This window comes from Notothenia coriiceps, unplaced genomic scaffold (assembly GCF_000735185.1).
Source record: "Notothenia coriiceps isolate Sejong01 unplaced genomic scaffold, NC01 NC01_scaffold00003521, whole genome shotgun sequence".
Classification (NCBI taxonomy): Eukaryota; Metazoa; Chordata; class Actinopteri; order Perciformes; family Nototheniidae; genus Notothenia; species Notothenia coriiceps.
The window spans coordinates 257,287-272,029 of record NW_011336222.1 but is presented as its reverse complement, the minus strand read 5'-3'; the positions used below and the strand labels follow the sequence as shown (position 1 = coordinate 272,029).

Genomic DNA, 14,743 nt, shown 5'->3' with positions numbered 1-14,743 from the left:
TTAGTAGTTAAAAAAAGCTAACCACAATACTGCTACATTAAAATCTAATTGTTGTTATATTGCATCACACTGCACAAAATGGCAACGTTATGCAATCCATGGTCAACAAGTGACGTGTGAGCCTTTTTGTTTCGTGTACAATTAAGACGTAGATTCCAGAACCCTACTGGCACTGCAACATGCGTCTTTCATCATAGGGTGTGTATCTGAGGGATTTCCCCAAGCCTTTCTGAGTCTGAGACAAACACTGACTGTAAACTTGTTCAACTGATGGCCTCGTAGAGCCTGCAGCACAAGGAGAGGGATGTATAACCAGTCTGTGTGTACAACAACCAACCCTTGTCCAGCGTTTGAAGTCAAATCAGAAGTTACAGAATCCAATCAGTGCCTCAATACTCAAAGCAAGAATGGTGAATTCATCCTGAAATGAGGGTGTGTGATCTGGATTTAAAGACTCGAGGCGTTGTCAGAAGCTGTTTTTTCTTCACATGAGAGTGCCTATTATTGTCAGTAATACAAAAAAAAAGGATGTTTACAGAGGTCAGTTTTTTTGTTCACTGGTTCTCTGTTTACTTAGTGTCAGTGTGAGTTTCCTCAAATAGTACAAAGACAATTCAATTCAGGTCAACTGCAACAGGAATGTCTGGGGCCATTTGTGAAAATGTGTTAACCTACTGATGGACTTCTGACCTGTTTAAGGTGTTACCTTGTGTTTCCCTGCAATGCATGCTGGGATGAAGCACGTACATGTTGACAGATATTCATTGAAATGAAAATAAATGAAACTTAACAACAATGAATGTTTAAAAAATGACTTTGACAGTTATGTATTGCCTGATAAGCAGTGTCATTATAAATCTAAATGTAGTGCTGCTAGCCTGTGACCTCATTGGACTGATGATATATGACACATGTAGCGGGAAAGGCATCGGGGTATTTACACCTTGTGTTTTATTCCTGAGCTATCAACTTAAAATGATAACAACTCAAACTGTGCTTACAGGAATAGCACTGCTAACTTTACAACTTGTTTAAGTTGTGTAAAGATTCATCACAGTAAAACATTATCACAGGCCCACACGCTGTACACCTAGAATGCACAAAATGTTATATGTCGAAGTGTATCAGAAATAACTTGGTACTTAACACTTTTATTGACCAAAATATACTTAAATATTCTTCTTCTCTTTCTTTTTGGTTCTAGACTTTACCATAAGCATTGTGTACATGTACCTATGCATGCTTATGAGTAAAGCTCTTATTGAAACAGCAGCTGGGCCAACAGTGCCAGTGATTTCCACCTGTGTGACAGGCTGACCACCTGCAGGCTTTGACCCCTTCTCTCTGTTTTAACTCATGCACACACACACACACACACACACACACACACACACACACACACACACACACACACACACACACACACACACACACACACACACACACTGAAATGTTACTGCTCTACTTGTATGCACATAGCGCAGCTTTGTTTACTCTGTGCATGTTTGTGCAGGTATAAATAATCAGAACCTATGGCAGGCAAATATTTAGATTCTGGTTTGACTGAGAAATCTAATGATGAATTGATTATTTTACGCAAGTTGTTTGTTTATAAGATTTTCCAGTGCGGCTGTGGTCTTTAAAGTGAAGTTAAAGGCAGGCGGGAAACCTGTTCAACAAGGTGGAGAACTAGTTTCCGTGAAATATGGAGAGCATTTCCCGTACATAAAGCTCATGATGTCATACAACCTTTTTTTAACCCGTAAGTAACAAAACAAACCACAGAGTAGGGCATAATCTTGATGATGTGGTGAGACATAAGTAAGTGTATCTAATATTATCTTATCTATTATACTGCAAAAGTTAAACATATAAATCAGTAGTTCTCTCTCATGTGTGCAAACCCATTACCAAACCCATTTTATTACCATTACAACGCCAGTACCAAAGCCTAGTGGATAAATCAGACATGGCAGTATAGTAACATTAGTAGTTGAAAGAGCAGCAGTAGAAGGTAAAAGCTGTGAAATCATAAAGACACTTCTCAAAAACTTGATATAAAGACTTGATAAACGTGTTCGGAAAATCCCTGAGCGTTGAATGAAATAGGTGACGGTTAGGATTCCTATAATTCAGCTGCACCTGGAGGACCCAGACATGATAAGGCCAGAGAGACATTTGACCCTTGCAGTGAAAAACACACAGTGAGGCAGGTGAAACCTAAGAAGTGTTTATTAGCCCATCCAGCTTTCACATCTGATATGGGTTTGCAGAATTGCTTTAGCAGGTGGGGAAGTCGAAGCTAAAAATAAAGGTTTGCAGCTACCAATTAAATAAATAAAGCCACATAAAAACTACCACAGGTCTTTGGAGTGATAAAACAACTACTAAGTTAAATATATTACTTTATTTCAGTATGTTTATTAATAGCTTGGCAGAAGTTTGCAACATCTGACTCTCTGCAGGAAATGCAGAAGTGATCACTGTAATTCTTTGGCAATTACAGGCAATTTTAAATTAAATTTGCATATTTTCTTTGTCCTTCAGCATCTATGTGGGAGATTTAATCGATGGTCTTCATGAACTGTGTCTGAGTCACTTGAAATGTTTAACGGTCACAAAATGGCAGGTGAAAAAGAAAACGGACTTGTGAATGCTTATGCAAACACACACACAAACACATACAAACCTTGTTGACCATTAATGGCTTCAACATTTAATCTTATCAACACCTTCATCAGCGCCTGATGAGTAAAGGGCCGTGTATGTGTGTGTGTGTGTGTGTCCAGGTGTAGTGAGTTTACAGTTATAGCCAAACCCCATAGATTAGTGAACATACGCAAATCACCTGTACACATGCAGGTTTATGGGAATTCCCCCAATGCCTTGATAAAAAGGTTGGTGGCGTTGGGGCGTGTGCTTGTTTATGCGTGTGTAAAGTGATAAGTAAGAAAGCCACAAGCCCTAATGACAAACACGCATTCATAAAAAAAGCAGTAATCACATTTCATATTTGATCACATTACATTTTGGGACCTAAATTCACGTGTAATTTGTACTGTTGCTAGGCCTGATGATGATTTTAATGAATGGTGAAGAACAACAGCTTTTTAAAAATCTGTTTGATGTTCACACCCTTGGGCAGGGCCCCAGTGGAGGCAGGTGAGGAGGCAGTTGGACATGGCGTGGCGTACTGTGTATTAGAGACGCTGGCAAGTATGCAAAACTTGAGGTTTTCACCTCCAGCTCGATATCGCTCTCCCACATTTCTGTCGCTTTTCTTTTCTGTATTTTCCATGTCTCTTTCTTCTTTGAATTAAATGCAATAACTAATATTTTTGGTTCCAAGTTGCATTTAAAATTGTATTACACCTAATACCTTAGTGTCTTGCAGTTTTGCAGTTAAGGATGCTAATCACAATTTTTTTAATAAAACTGCAGTGTGCACATACTTGTAATTTACATATGGTTACCAGCAGTGCAGCGGTCAATTGGTCTTGGTTACGGAGGATATTATACATCCCTCTTAGGAGAATGCCGGAGATAAGGAATGGGATTGGGAACTGGTGGGACTGTGCATTCCCACGGAATGTTTGTGTCCTCGAGTAGGCAGTCCTACAATCTGTGGTCTCAATAAAATGTCATAAACCACACATAGACGCACAGAGACCCACCATCCTTATCGCAATAACACATAAACTGGAGTGCAAAGACTGTACATAAATCATCAGTTTTCACAGCGAGATAAGCAATGGACAAAGAGAGCTATCTGAGCTCCGAGGATAAAATATAACATCTTCATAACATTTTCTTGATCCCAAAGAACACAATAAAGGGCCTGAGGGTTTTTGATGAGCTATTTTGAAACCAGTCCCTGTTGCATAGAGGAAAGCCCACACACGCCACACTCAGGGAAGCCATGCATGTTTGTCTCTTAGCCCAGATTGAGCAGATCCCAGTGTATTCTCCTGCTGGGGGCCCACACCTCCACTCTACAGCTGTTGTCATGGAGGGAGGGGAAATGAAAACAATAGCTGTCTTTTCTATCAGCCTCCCACATTTGAACTTTTTGCCTGCAAAAAAAACCCTCACTTGACATCTGTCTCAATATTTCAGAGGGTAATAGTACTTGATCATTGTGTTAGGTGTTTTTGAGCTTGTAATGTTTCTGCATAATGCATGAACTCTCTTCAATCGAGAGGTTTCAACAATAAAGGATGTAAGTACTAAAATTGTGTCTGATCCCACCCACATACTCCACCCAGAATTCCAGCTCCTACCTTCTGGTAGAAGATTCAGGGTTCCCAAGAGCATGCTGAACCGCTATAAGCACTCATTCCTACCTATGTCCATTAAGCTTCTTAACATTCACATGAAATTAAATGTAGTCAAATGTAATGAAATGTACTTTTTGAAATGTTGGCCATGAGGGTTGTGCGTCTGTTTGTTCAAACGGTGTATGACTGATGATATGTGTATGTCTCTTAATGTCTACTAAGTTTGTATACTGTATGTACATGTATGCGGAACTGTAAGGCAGAGTCCAGAACAAATTTCCTTACGGAGACAATAAAGTATATCGTATCGTAAGTACTTTACATCATATATTATAATGTAAATAAAAATTACTTTATAGTGTCTCAGCCCCTTTTCTGAAGCTTTGTATAGCTGATTGGTTATCCCATTTCACACACCTCAATTATGTCTTATGATTGTACTTGTATTTTTTTAACTTGTGAATACATTAAGTAATCAGTGTTGTTATTACGGAACAACCTGATTTACTTTCTGCGACCCTGTACTGCAGTGAATGATAATGTAACATAAATAAATAACAGGTTTGCTGTTGGTTTGACTACCGTTATGTATCGACATCCTTGATAAAGAAACTGGTGTAGAATAAAAAATGGATAAACAGATGTTCATTTAAATTAAATCACATTTGACAATAAACAACGTTTTGTATATTCAGCAAATTATTGACTTGACAGGAAATGTAACTTCCTGTGAGGAAAAAAAGCTTTAAGCAAAGAGCACCAATCTAAACTATTATTCTACAATTTATAATCCTTTTACCTGTGGCACCTGCAGCAAAATAACTTTGCTACCAAAAAGTTACAACTCCTTTAAAAGGACATAAAGACTGAGTCTCTCAAGTCAACTCAACTCCTGTAAGTCGAGTCAAGTTGAGATGCAATTAGTTAATTATTTTGTCAACTTTGTCTAACATCCACATCTCTGCTGTATGATGGTGATAAGAGGAAAATAAACATAAAAGTAAATCTCATCAGAAAGGGACAAATACGATGTTATTTGATAACGTCGATCCATGGGAACTACATCCTGTTGGGTTTTTTCTGTGTGATTTTTGCACCTTTAGGAGTGTCCAACAGTGACAGGGCAGTTGTGTCTGGGTTGTATCAGCACGCACGTACTTTATGGTTAACCTGCTCGAGAAAGAGTTTGCAATAGTATGGCGAGGGAAAGGCTTCCTCTTTCGTGAGAAGACCAGCGTCATTGTCTAGGCAGATATCGGATATTTATCACTTCTGCTTTGCTCAAATCTTAAAAGGTCAGAGTGTGGTCAGCAGAATGAATGACAGTGCAGTTCGTGCTAAGATTGAGTTCTTGTGGTGTGAGTATTTATGCTGAAAGTGCAGTGACAGATGTGTAGCGTTAAGAGATTAACCAACAGTGCTGGTGAAGAAGACATATTTGTATTGTTTTACAATACTGAATCACAATGGATATGACAGTGATTTAAAATTATTCAATGCATGATTAGTGATTAGGATAAAACCCATCATTTCATTACACTATGTAAGCTGATAGGCTTAAATGGTAAAGTGGAATTTTGAAGGGGTTCTCTGGCTGCACAATAAACCTTATAATTCTGTCTATGATACTTCCATGGAAAGACCCTGCTTACACTGCACAGTAAAATGCCTCTTCAGCAAAAAGAGATCCAGGCCTTTGGCAATGTGATTCTGACTAGAGAGAAACCACAATTCAACACTGAATAAAGGAAAAAAAGAGAAAAGGCTAAATCCTTGACAATAGAGTGGTGCAGGGATGACATATTTACCCGGAAATAAGCTATAAGGTTCTCTCGACAAAAAAGCAATGGATTCTCCATAGGATTTTGGAAAATAGCTCAAAATAACATCTGTGGAAAACGAACCTGTTTGATAAATGCGCGTTTTGTCTACCCTACTTTTATCATTTTCTAATCATAAATGTAATCGGAGGAAGCAAAATGCTAACGTTATGCTATAAACGAACTACAGCAGAGTACAGCAGGGTCGCACGACTTCAACGTCACGCCAACTTAAGATCGATATTCAAAAATACAGATTCAAAATTTTACAAGTTGAAGCGTTTGTTTTAACAGTTTGCAAGAGGCAGGTACTTGCTTTCAAGCAGAACAGGGCAAACAAACTTAGCGGGAGTGTTTATGTGTTCGGCTTAATGACGTTGACATCGACAACTTCTGTAGTCCTATTCAGCCACTTTCATTTCATTTCAAACCTTTATTTAACCAGGTAGGTTCCAATCTTTCAAGGGAGACCTGCAGCAAGTAGGTTACACATGAAACATAAAACAATAAAGGACATCATACATAATATTTACAGGGCTACATTTACATACCTATCGACATTTACAAGTACCAACACATGTTAACAACCATCGTTTTTCAGACACGTAAATTCTTCAAAAATCACCAGTGGGGTCACTGCTGATGTATTTAATGTCGTAGAACAAAACGTGATCCGTCTCTTAAATTTGTGTCAACCATAGACCTTATTTCCAGCTATTTTCCAAAATCCTATGGAGAAATCCTGTTGACTCTGAGACTAATACAACTAATTACAACTAATTGTGCATGTAGCGTTTGGTTTATTTACATGTTTGGCAGGATAGCGCCACCCACATTCAACCCTGAGAATTATCCATGTTTGGCTTTCAGAAATGTAGATGTTAATGATAAATAAAAAGGTACTTACAGTTAAAACTAGCAAATGTAATGTACAGTACTTAACAAAATAATCCCTCTTGCTATAGCAAAATGTGTGACTTCTTCACTGGAAAAAAACATATTAAAAAACCTTTATATTTGTATTATTTTAATTCGGAGAGTTTTGAGTTTTGTAGTTTATACACTTGACAATATGTTTTAAACATTCCGGTTCATGGAGCAGCTGCTATTCAAAGTGTACAATTTGAGTGTGAATTCAATGGTATATTTATTTGCAAACATTCATAAAGAACATTTATCAGTAGATTCTGCCATTGTATATCTAAGAGACATGAAGCATTGTTTATAAAGATTTATGCACACATGCTTGGAGCTGGTTGTTTAGCTCCGGACCTGCTGCACAGATTCTGCTCTTTCTTTCGGCTGAAGATGGCGCCATATCATCAGCTAATCGGAAGGGAACTCTGGAGCCAATAGAGAGCAGTTCACACAATCTAATGGTATGATTTCATGAGATTATTGTAATCATGCGTTCAGTGCTGATACATTTCATTCTTCCTGGGTGCCTAATTTCTGTTTTCATAGCTGTAATCTTTCAACTGCTGCTATGTCATTTTCAGATGACTGGAATTCTCTGAGACTAGTGTGAAACCTACAATAATAAGGCTCCTCTCTTCATCTCACTACATTGTGTTGAGTCTCCTGCTAGTCCTATCTAGGTTCTGCATGAATGGGACTCTATGGGGACAGTCCAATACTTCCAGTCACTGTTAACATTCCATATCAGTCTCCAGACTGATACCATCAAGCAGAACTGCGGCCCAAACATCCATCATTCACCAAGTGCACACAAACACACACTGACACAGACATGAACTAACACACAATGAAGCATGATTAGGGAGTCTTCGCCACAGTGACCTTTGCGTTATATCAAAGTCAATTTACTGTCATATTTACAGGTAACACTCACACAGACAAACACACGCACCTACAAACCATCTCACATTGCAGCGCCACTGGCCTCGCTCAGAATAGCATCAAACAGAGGGGCGCATCTCTCTCTTCAGCAATGTACAGGTGCAGACCTGTCGGCTTTAGTCAGTCTATTTCACCATATTAACCCTCGTATATCACTCTCACAGCAGAGAAGAAAAAGCATGGTGGATATCAAAATACAATAAAGAATTGTCTTATGACAGAGATATATTATTGAGGGAAAGTGTTTGTTTATATTGCATTTAATTGTATCAGCCCTTTTAAGATCTTTTTGCGGGGGGGGGTTTGTATTTATTTGACAAGGGCATGTTTACAGTAAGTACACAGAATCTTGAATGAATTCATTGTTCAGCCTAATACAAGCATATATTGTTTCAATAAAAACACCTTGATATGATAGAATCTTGCTACACCATAATATCTTAATTAATTAAATAAGACTTTTTTAACAATATCCAAACATAACATACTGAGATAAAACGTTTTTTGCCCTTTGTCAGTGATCAATAAATCAATCAATCAATGTTTATTTATATAGCCCAATATCACAAATGTTACATTTGTCTCAGTGGACTTCACAGTTTGTACAGAATAAATGAGAAGTGATGATGAGAAGTCTTAACATTCCCCAGCTCAATGCATCCACTGCTGGGTACAGTCAGTGTGAGAGGAACTCCCTCTTATGTTTATTGTTAGTCATTGCACAAATAAAAGGAAAACGTTGTTTTTAATGAAATGATCAGTTACATTTATAGAATTGTCCAAATCTTGCACTTTTTTAAAGAACCTCTTTCGGTGTCAGTAGGTTGTTCTAATAATAAAAGGTTTTACTCGTCATAAAGGGATACATAGGATACTCCTGATCCTGTGTTATGCAATACTTTTATATGTATTTATATTTTGTATACATTATCTTTTAATTTGTATTAAACTTGTATTATTATATTCCACAATGTGTCTTTGAAGCAAAAATGTGTGGTTTTGAGTGAATTGTCATGTCAACTTTTGGTTGGGTTACATTAACATTTGGTACACATTCATGTACTCTTGCACCATCATCAGGTCAAAAGTATGTCTTGTCGTATGACCATAAACCTGCACAATTATCGGCCACTGCTGTACTATGGGTTTAGTGCTAATTAGTGAATATAAACACGCTCACACACTAAACTGAGACGGCAAAAAATTTGTAAACATTGTAGGCCTACCGGCTAAACATCAGGATATCAGCCTTAGCATAGTAGGCATGTTAGCATGCTGTCGTTAGCATTCAGCTCAATTTACCAATGTTCCTACATCAGACTCGCAGAGCCGCTAGCATGGGTGTATATTATTAATCCTGTTGATTTTTGTCACAAACACTTCAAATTGAGATGGTGTGTGGTCTACTGTGTGTATCATTTTGTATTATGTGTATTGTACTGTTTGTGAAGTGCTGCCGTAGAGCATCGAAAATGTCAAATGTTGTTGCTCTGGAGGTATTTTAGAGGAAAGACACAAACTGACCCACCAAAAGGTGAAAAGCTATTGCCAGCCTGTGATGGATTGCTTTGCTGAACTCTGTGACTGACCATGTCCCCGGGCCTACTATTGTCCCGAACTAAAAACACACAAAAATACCCCCACCCCTGTTCTGCCTAGGCAGCCCTTCATCTCTTCCACCTTGCCCCACCCTTGCATCCTCATCCCCTTACCTCATCCCCCTTCCTTCCGCCGCTCTTTCTTTCATTCACCTCATTCCTTTGTACTGTGAGATGCAGAGAGGAAGGGGGGGGGCTTTTGTTGGCTTTCAGGTGGTTTCACATGAAAAGCCAGAGTACACACCTATGTTGCCGCCACCGGTGACCCACGGCGTCTCCCTTGCTTCCGCTTAGTTTACCTGAGTTAGCCTTCAATTGCCTCTGCACAAATGCAGTCACAGGGCATCAAGCAGACGCTGCATGCAGGTGTGCACAATTACACAGACTTTATCTTTTTAGGGATTGAATGATAGATGTTGGATGTGCAGGAGTAAGGTGGGGAAGAGTTAAAAAGGGATAGGCCGGGGATGTGTGTGAGGACTGGAGGTGAGGTGGGATGGAGTGTGTGTTGAGGGGGGGTTGATTGCTCGGCTACTTTCTCTGTTCTCTCCCTGAATGGACTCTTCTTGCTGCAAGGAGCTCAGGTAGCCGTGTGTGTGTTTTATTCCCAGGTAGACCACGGTGAGTGCTCTCAAGTCAGTGTCAGGTGTCAGGCAGCTACTTGTCTTTGTGTCTTCAAGGCTGCCGTTTGCTTGGATAGTGTTTACAGCCCAGAGAGGAGAGAGGGAGGATGGGGGAGGAGAGGGGAAGGTGCTCTGGCTTTGATCCTAGGCAGACTGTTTGATAGCGTTTGTGTGAGGCAGGGTGAGAAAGGAGAGAGGGAGAATAAGAGCACACGCATACTTTTTCAGTGGCATATACACATTTCTGCACACATGCTAACAACTGTGTGTGTGTGTGTGTGTGTGTGTGTGTGTGTGTGTGTGTGTGTGTGTGTGTGCGTGTGTTTGAGTCATTCATTCAGCCCAGAGCTGCACTACGGTTTTGTGGAACCTTGAGAAGAATGACATTTGACCAACCCTGAAAAATTACTAATTTGCAAAGTGCTCATTAATTAAAGTGATATGGACATATAACACTAGTCAGTCATAGTAATATCGTGTCAACTGACTCCAGTCAGCAAAACTCCAGTTTATTAACATTCAAACGTTTTTCAGCTCACACGGTATCAAGCAAATGTGTGGATGGCATTTTAAAGTCTGTATGTGAAGTAAGAAGGCATGCTTAAGGTGAGATTATTCTATAGTTTAGTCAATTTACTAATGCCAAGGAACATCGTTTTCCCAAACGCATACAAAAGTATGTAACAGCCTTGTGCCATAGAATATGCATGTCTATTTTCCAACAAACTACTTTTAAACTAATTTCAAAGGCGTGTGAAAAAGTTGCCTATATTTGAAAACTGTATAACTGACCCAAATGTAACCTTTCGACAGGTGCAATTTTTACAAACAAGTAGCAGATTTTTTCTTAGGACTGCCTTGTGTGGTTGTCTGCATATTTGAGATTAAAGGGAGGAAAGGTAACAAATCAGAAGAAGAAAGCGAGACCAATAAGAAAGAGAGAGACAGGCAGAGAAAGAGAGGCAGATTTTTACAGTGCGTGTGTTTTAGGGTTCCCCTGGGGCAAGACAATTAAAGAGCATTTAAAAAGATGACAGAGCTCTGCGCATAAAAAGGGGAGAGGTGGAGAGCTCAGGGAGTGGAAGAGTTTGCAGGTGTATGAAGAGCCTGTGCAAGTCTTTCTATATGTGCATGTTTGCCCGTGGGAATGTGCATGTGCTGAAAGTGGGTGTACTGTAGGATCACGCACAAATATTCCTATAGAGTCTGTATATCTGCATCTGAGGTAGTGAAAGAAATAATATAATAAAACATTAATTGAAAACAATTTACGCAACATTTTCAATCCAACAATAGACAAAGAGCAACAACGCACATTCCACTACAAAGAGGGAGAAAAGACAGAGCACAGAGAGAGCATGAGAGAGAGAGGGAGACCATGTGAAGAACAGCTCTGAAAGACTTTTTGTGGGGACATAACAAAGGCCCCTCAGAAAACACAGTGGCATAGGAATGTTAATTAATTAATGAGAAACTATTCAGGCAACAGAGAATGGTGGAGAAAGAAAGACATAAGAGAGAGACTGACAGACCTGCTGGAGGGGCAGACAAACTCAAACAAGGGTGCAAAGACTTTTTTCAGAAAGCACAGAGTGAACTTACTTTGGACAAGTTTCAATGAAACAGGCATGATAGGGGAACTTGCTTGTCAATAACTTTGTATGATGCATCTCTGCTCGTGCATTTTGGCGCACTGTCAAAGCTTCTGTTCTTCAAGCTTCAGCTTTCCAGAAATACAAGAACAACTTTGCTTTCCACATTTACTACCATGCATTTCTCAGTTAATCCATTGGGGTTTTAAAAATATTTCGTTGTCAGAATTGATCAAGTCATGGTGGACTGTGTAATCCTCCTCGTAAAAGAAGAAGAATCACATAAACTTGAGTTATTAGTTATTATGAAATGCTTACCCCTTTTTGGATTTCTTTTCAATTAGAGAAATGCTTCATAATCGGTAATTGATTCAGTGTTTAATTGTCTTCTACTGGAAAACATTAATTATCTCACCTCCCTATTGCAGCTTTTTACTGCTTAGTACGTGTTGCTAGGAGGAGATACGCCTGACATCTTACAAAAGGACAGAATTAAGTCGGCATTGCTTTGAATGGAAAGCCAGTTTTTTCTTTCTTTGATTTTTTATAATTATGGAATGCATCATTCAGCAGTTATGCAACACCCTGTGCTTACAGGTGCACAGCATGTAAAGCTCAGCTGTGGAGCAGAGCGTTTCATTTTATAGCATTTCTGTCAGGCTGTATGAAGCCCTCATCTGTGCTCAGTCAGGAACAGCACATGTTTGATTTAAATATCACATCTACGCAGGCAAGACTTATGTGTTGTAATAAAAGAAAGGGAAATTATTTTCAAAGATCTGTTAAAAATCTGCACTGGAGCACACTGACTGTGAAATACACACAGGCTTTAGCCAGAGGCAGCTGACACTTCTTCACAAATCCACACTCTTCTCTCTATAGACTGGAGTGTGTGTATGTGAAATGGATACGTGAGCTCCTTTGCGCCGGTCACTCATAATCTGTTATTTTCTATGGGTGTCCCATGTGCGTGTGTGCATGCAGGCGGGTGTGTGTGTCTGTGCGTGTGTGCAATCGAGCATTCCAGCAGAAGAAACCTGAGAAGGTGTGACTTACGAGACACTGGATTCGGCCCTTTCTGGGGACTGAGGGGTGCTGAAGTGTCAGAATTCCAATTTCCTCCAAACAGTCACTCCCAGTCACACAATCTCACCCCCTGCATCTCTCACACGGCCAGACACACTCATCAGAGCTTGCTTTCTTACTCTCTTTCAGATATAAACACTCATTTTCTCCCAGTTCCATTCATAAGGTCCCAAAAGGAGACATTTGGTCTCACACCACTGTACTACATTGCCGCCACCCCCCCCATCCTCTTTTCTCTTCCTCAAACTCACTCTTTCTCCTAACATCAAGCGTCTAGGAAAAGTAAACCAGGGGGAGAGGAAGAGAGGGAGAAAGAGAGGGAAGAGTTTGAGAATCGCGGGCCCCTCCTACTTTCCGGAGATGCTCCAGCCCATCCCTAAAATGTGGGCCAATGAGGGTGGCTCATTCACAACTCATGCGCTCCTTCTACAATAGGTAAGGAGAGAGAGACAGAGAGAGCGAGAGATATATACAAGGAGTGAGAGAGAGGGAGAGAGAGAGAGAGAGAGAGAGAGAGAGAAAGGGTGGCTGTGTTTGGGGGAGAAAGACTGTGAGAAAGGAGAGGGCATAGTGAGAGGAAAGAGGGGCAAGAAGTTACTACAAAGTTAACCCCTAGGGATGAAGTGACGGAAGGATAAAGAGAAATGAGGAGATAGAACTTGTGACAGGGACAGGCTTTGAGTGAGGATAACCTGCACAGGAGAAAAAGGCAGCAAAGAGCCAGGACTATTGAAAAAGGACAGAGACTTTGGATCATCCTCACTTCATCAAAGCTGCATCTTTCACCATCAGAGGACGAAAGAGAGTAGGACAGACACATCTACAGGTGTAGTTGCAGACAGGTGGATAGTTAGACATGCTTTCTGTGCTCCTGATTCTCTGCGTAGCTGGTGGAGTTTTGGGGTCCGCCCCTGGAGTTTGGGGGTACGGACGGGCCCAGGACAGACAAGGGCCGGCGGCACCGCTGTGCCCGTCTCCGTGCCAGTGTGAGGAAGATGGGATCTTCGTCATGGTGGACTGCTCGGAGTTGGGACTAGCTTCTGTTCCGACCAACCTCAGCCCTCTCACCACTTACCTGTGAGTACCACATGTTAATGTTGGGCACAGCCTAGAGTGTGTCATCTTGAAACTTAGCATCTCCTGGCCTTGCCCATTTCCTTGACCCCAATCATCCATTTCATGTGTTTCCACTTTGTATCTCATCCCTCATTTATGATGATTGGTTTCACATGAGAAATTAAAGTGAGAGTCCCAACAGCTAGTCTTGATCATTCATTTGTAATTGAAAAAAAGATAGTCAAGCTGAGTAACCTCTTTTGAAAAAAGAGCAGAAGGCAACAGTTGCTTAGATGTGTGACCAGCAGCAGAGCTCTCATGTACATAACAAAACGGACAGGGCCAAAAGGGAACATGTGTGTGTTGACCACTATGGCAAAATAACTGGACCACTTCTTTCAGTATCAGGTTTCTGAGCGCCAACTGGAGACCCAGCTTGAGAGTGTGTGCGAAAGCTGGAAGCACATGACACAAGGATGTGTTTGTGTGTGTGAAAAAGGAAGTGTTTGAACACAGATGTCTAAATGTGTGTGAAGTTTAATGACGGGTTTTATGTCACTAATCTTCATCTCACTGTTGTTTGATACCAAATGAAGGTAGAAATGATTGGGGAAAAATAAGTTAATTCTGTATAGGGCTGCACGATTTGGGGAAATAATAATTGCGACAGATATTGCAATTCGATTTGCGATATTTGTTTTTAAGCGACCCAACAGAAGTTTATTGTAAAATGCGGCCATATCTCCAACTAGGAAGGTCGTATCAACGTGCTCCCGTCTCTAGCACCCCCGCAGCCCGAGCTACGAGTGAAAGAACTAAACTTACATGAAA

The 14,743-nt window shown here is 40.3% G+C and overlaps 1 protein-coding gene across 1 annotated transcript in view; it reads left to right on the top strand.

Annotated features, from left to right (window-relative positions):
* The first annotated feature begins 13,381 nt into the window (after positions 1 to 13,381).
* lgr6 (leucine-rich repeat containing G protein-coupled receptor 6) overlaps positions 13,382 to 14,743 on the top strand; it is a 39,423-nt gene continuing 38,061 nt past the window's right edge. The window contains exon 1 of the mRNA XM_010766659.1: positions 13,382 to 13,933. Coding sequence (XP_010764961.1) covers positions 13,713 to 13,933 — 221 coding nt within the window. The 5' untranslated portion in view covers positions 13,382 to 13,712. The remainder of the gene's footprint in view (positions 13,934 to 14,743) is intronic.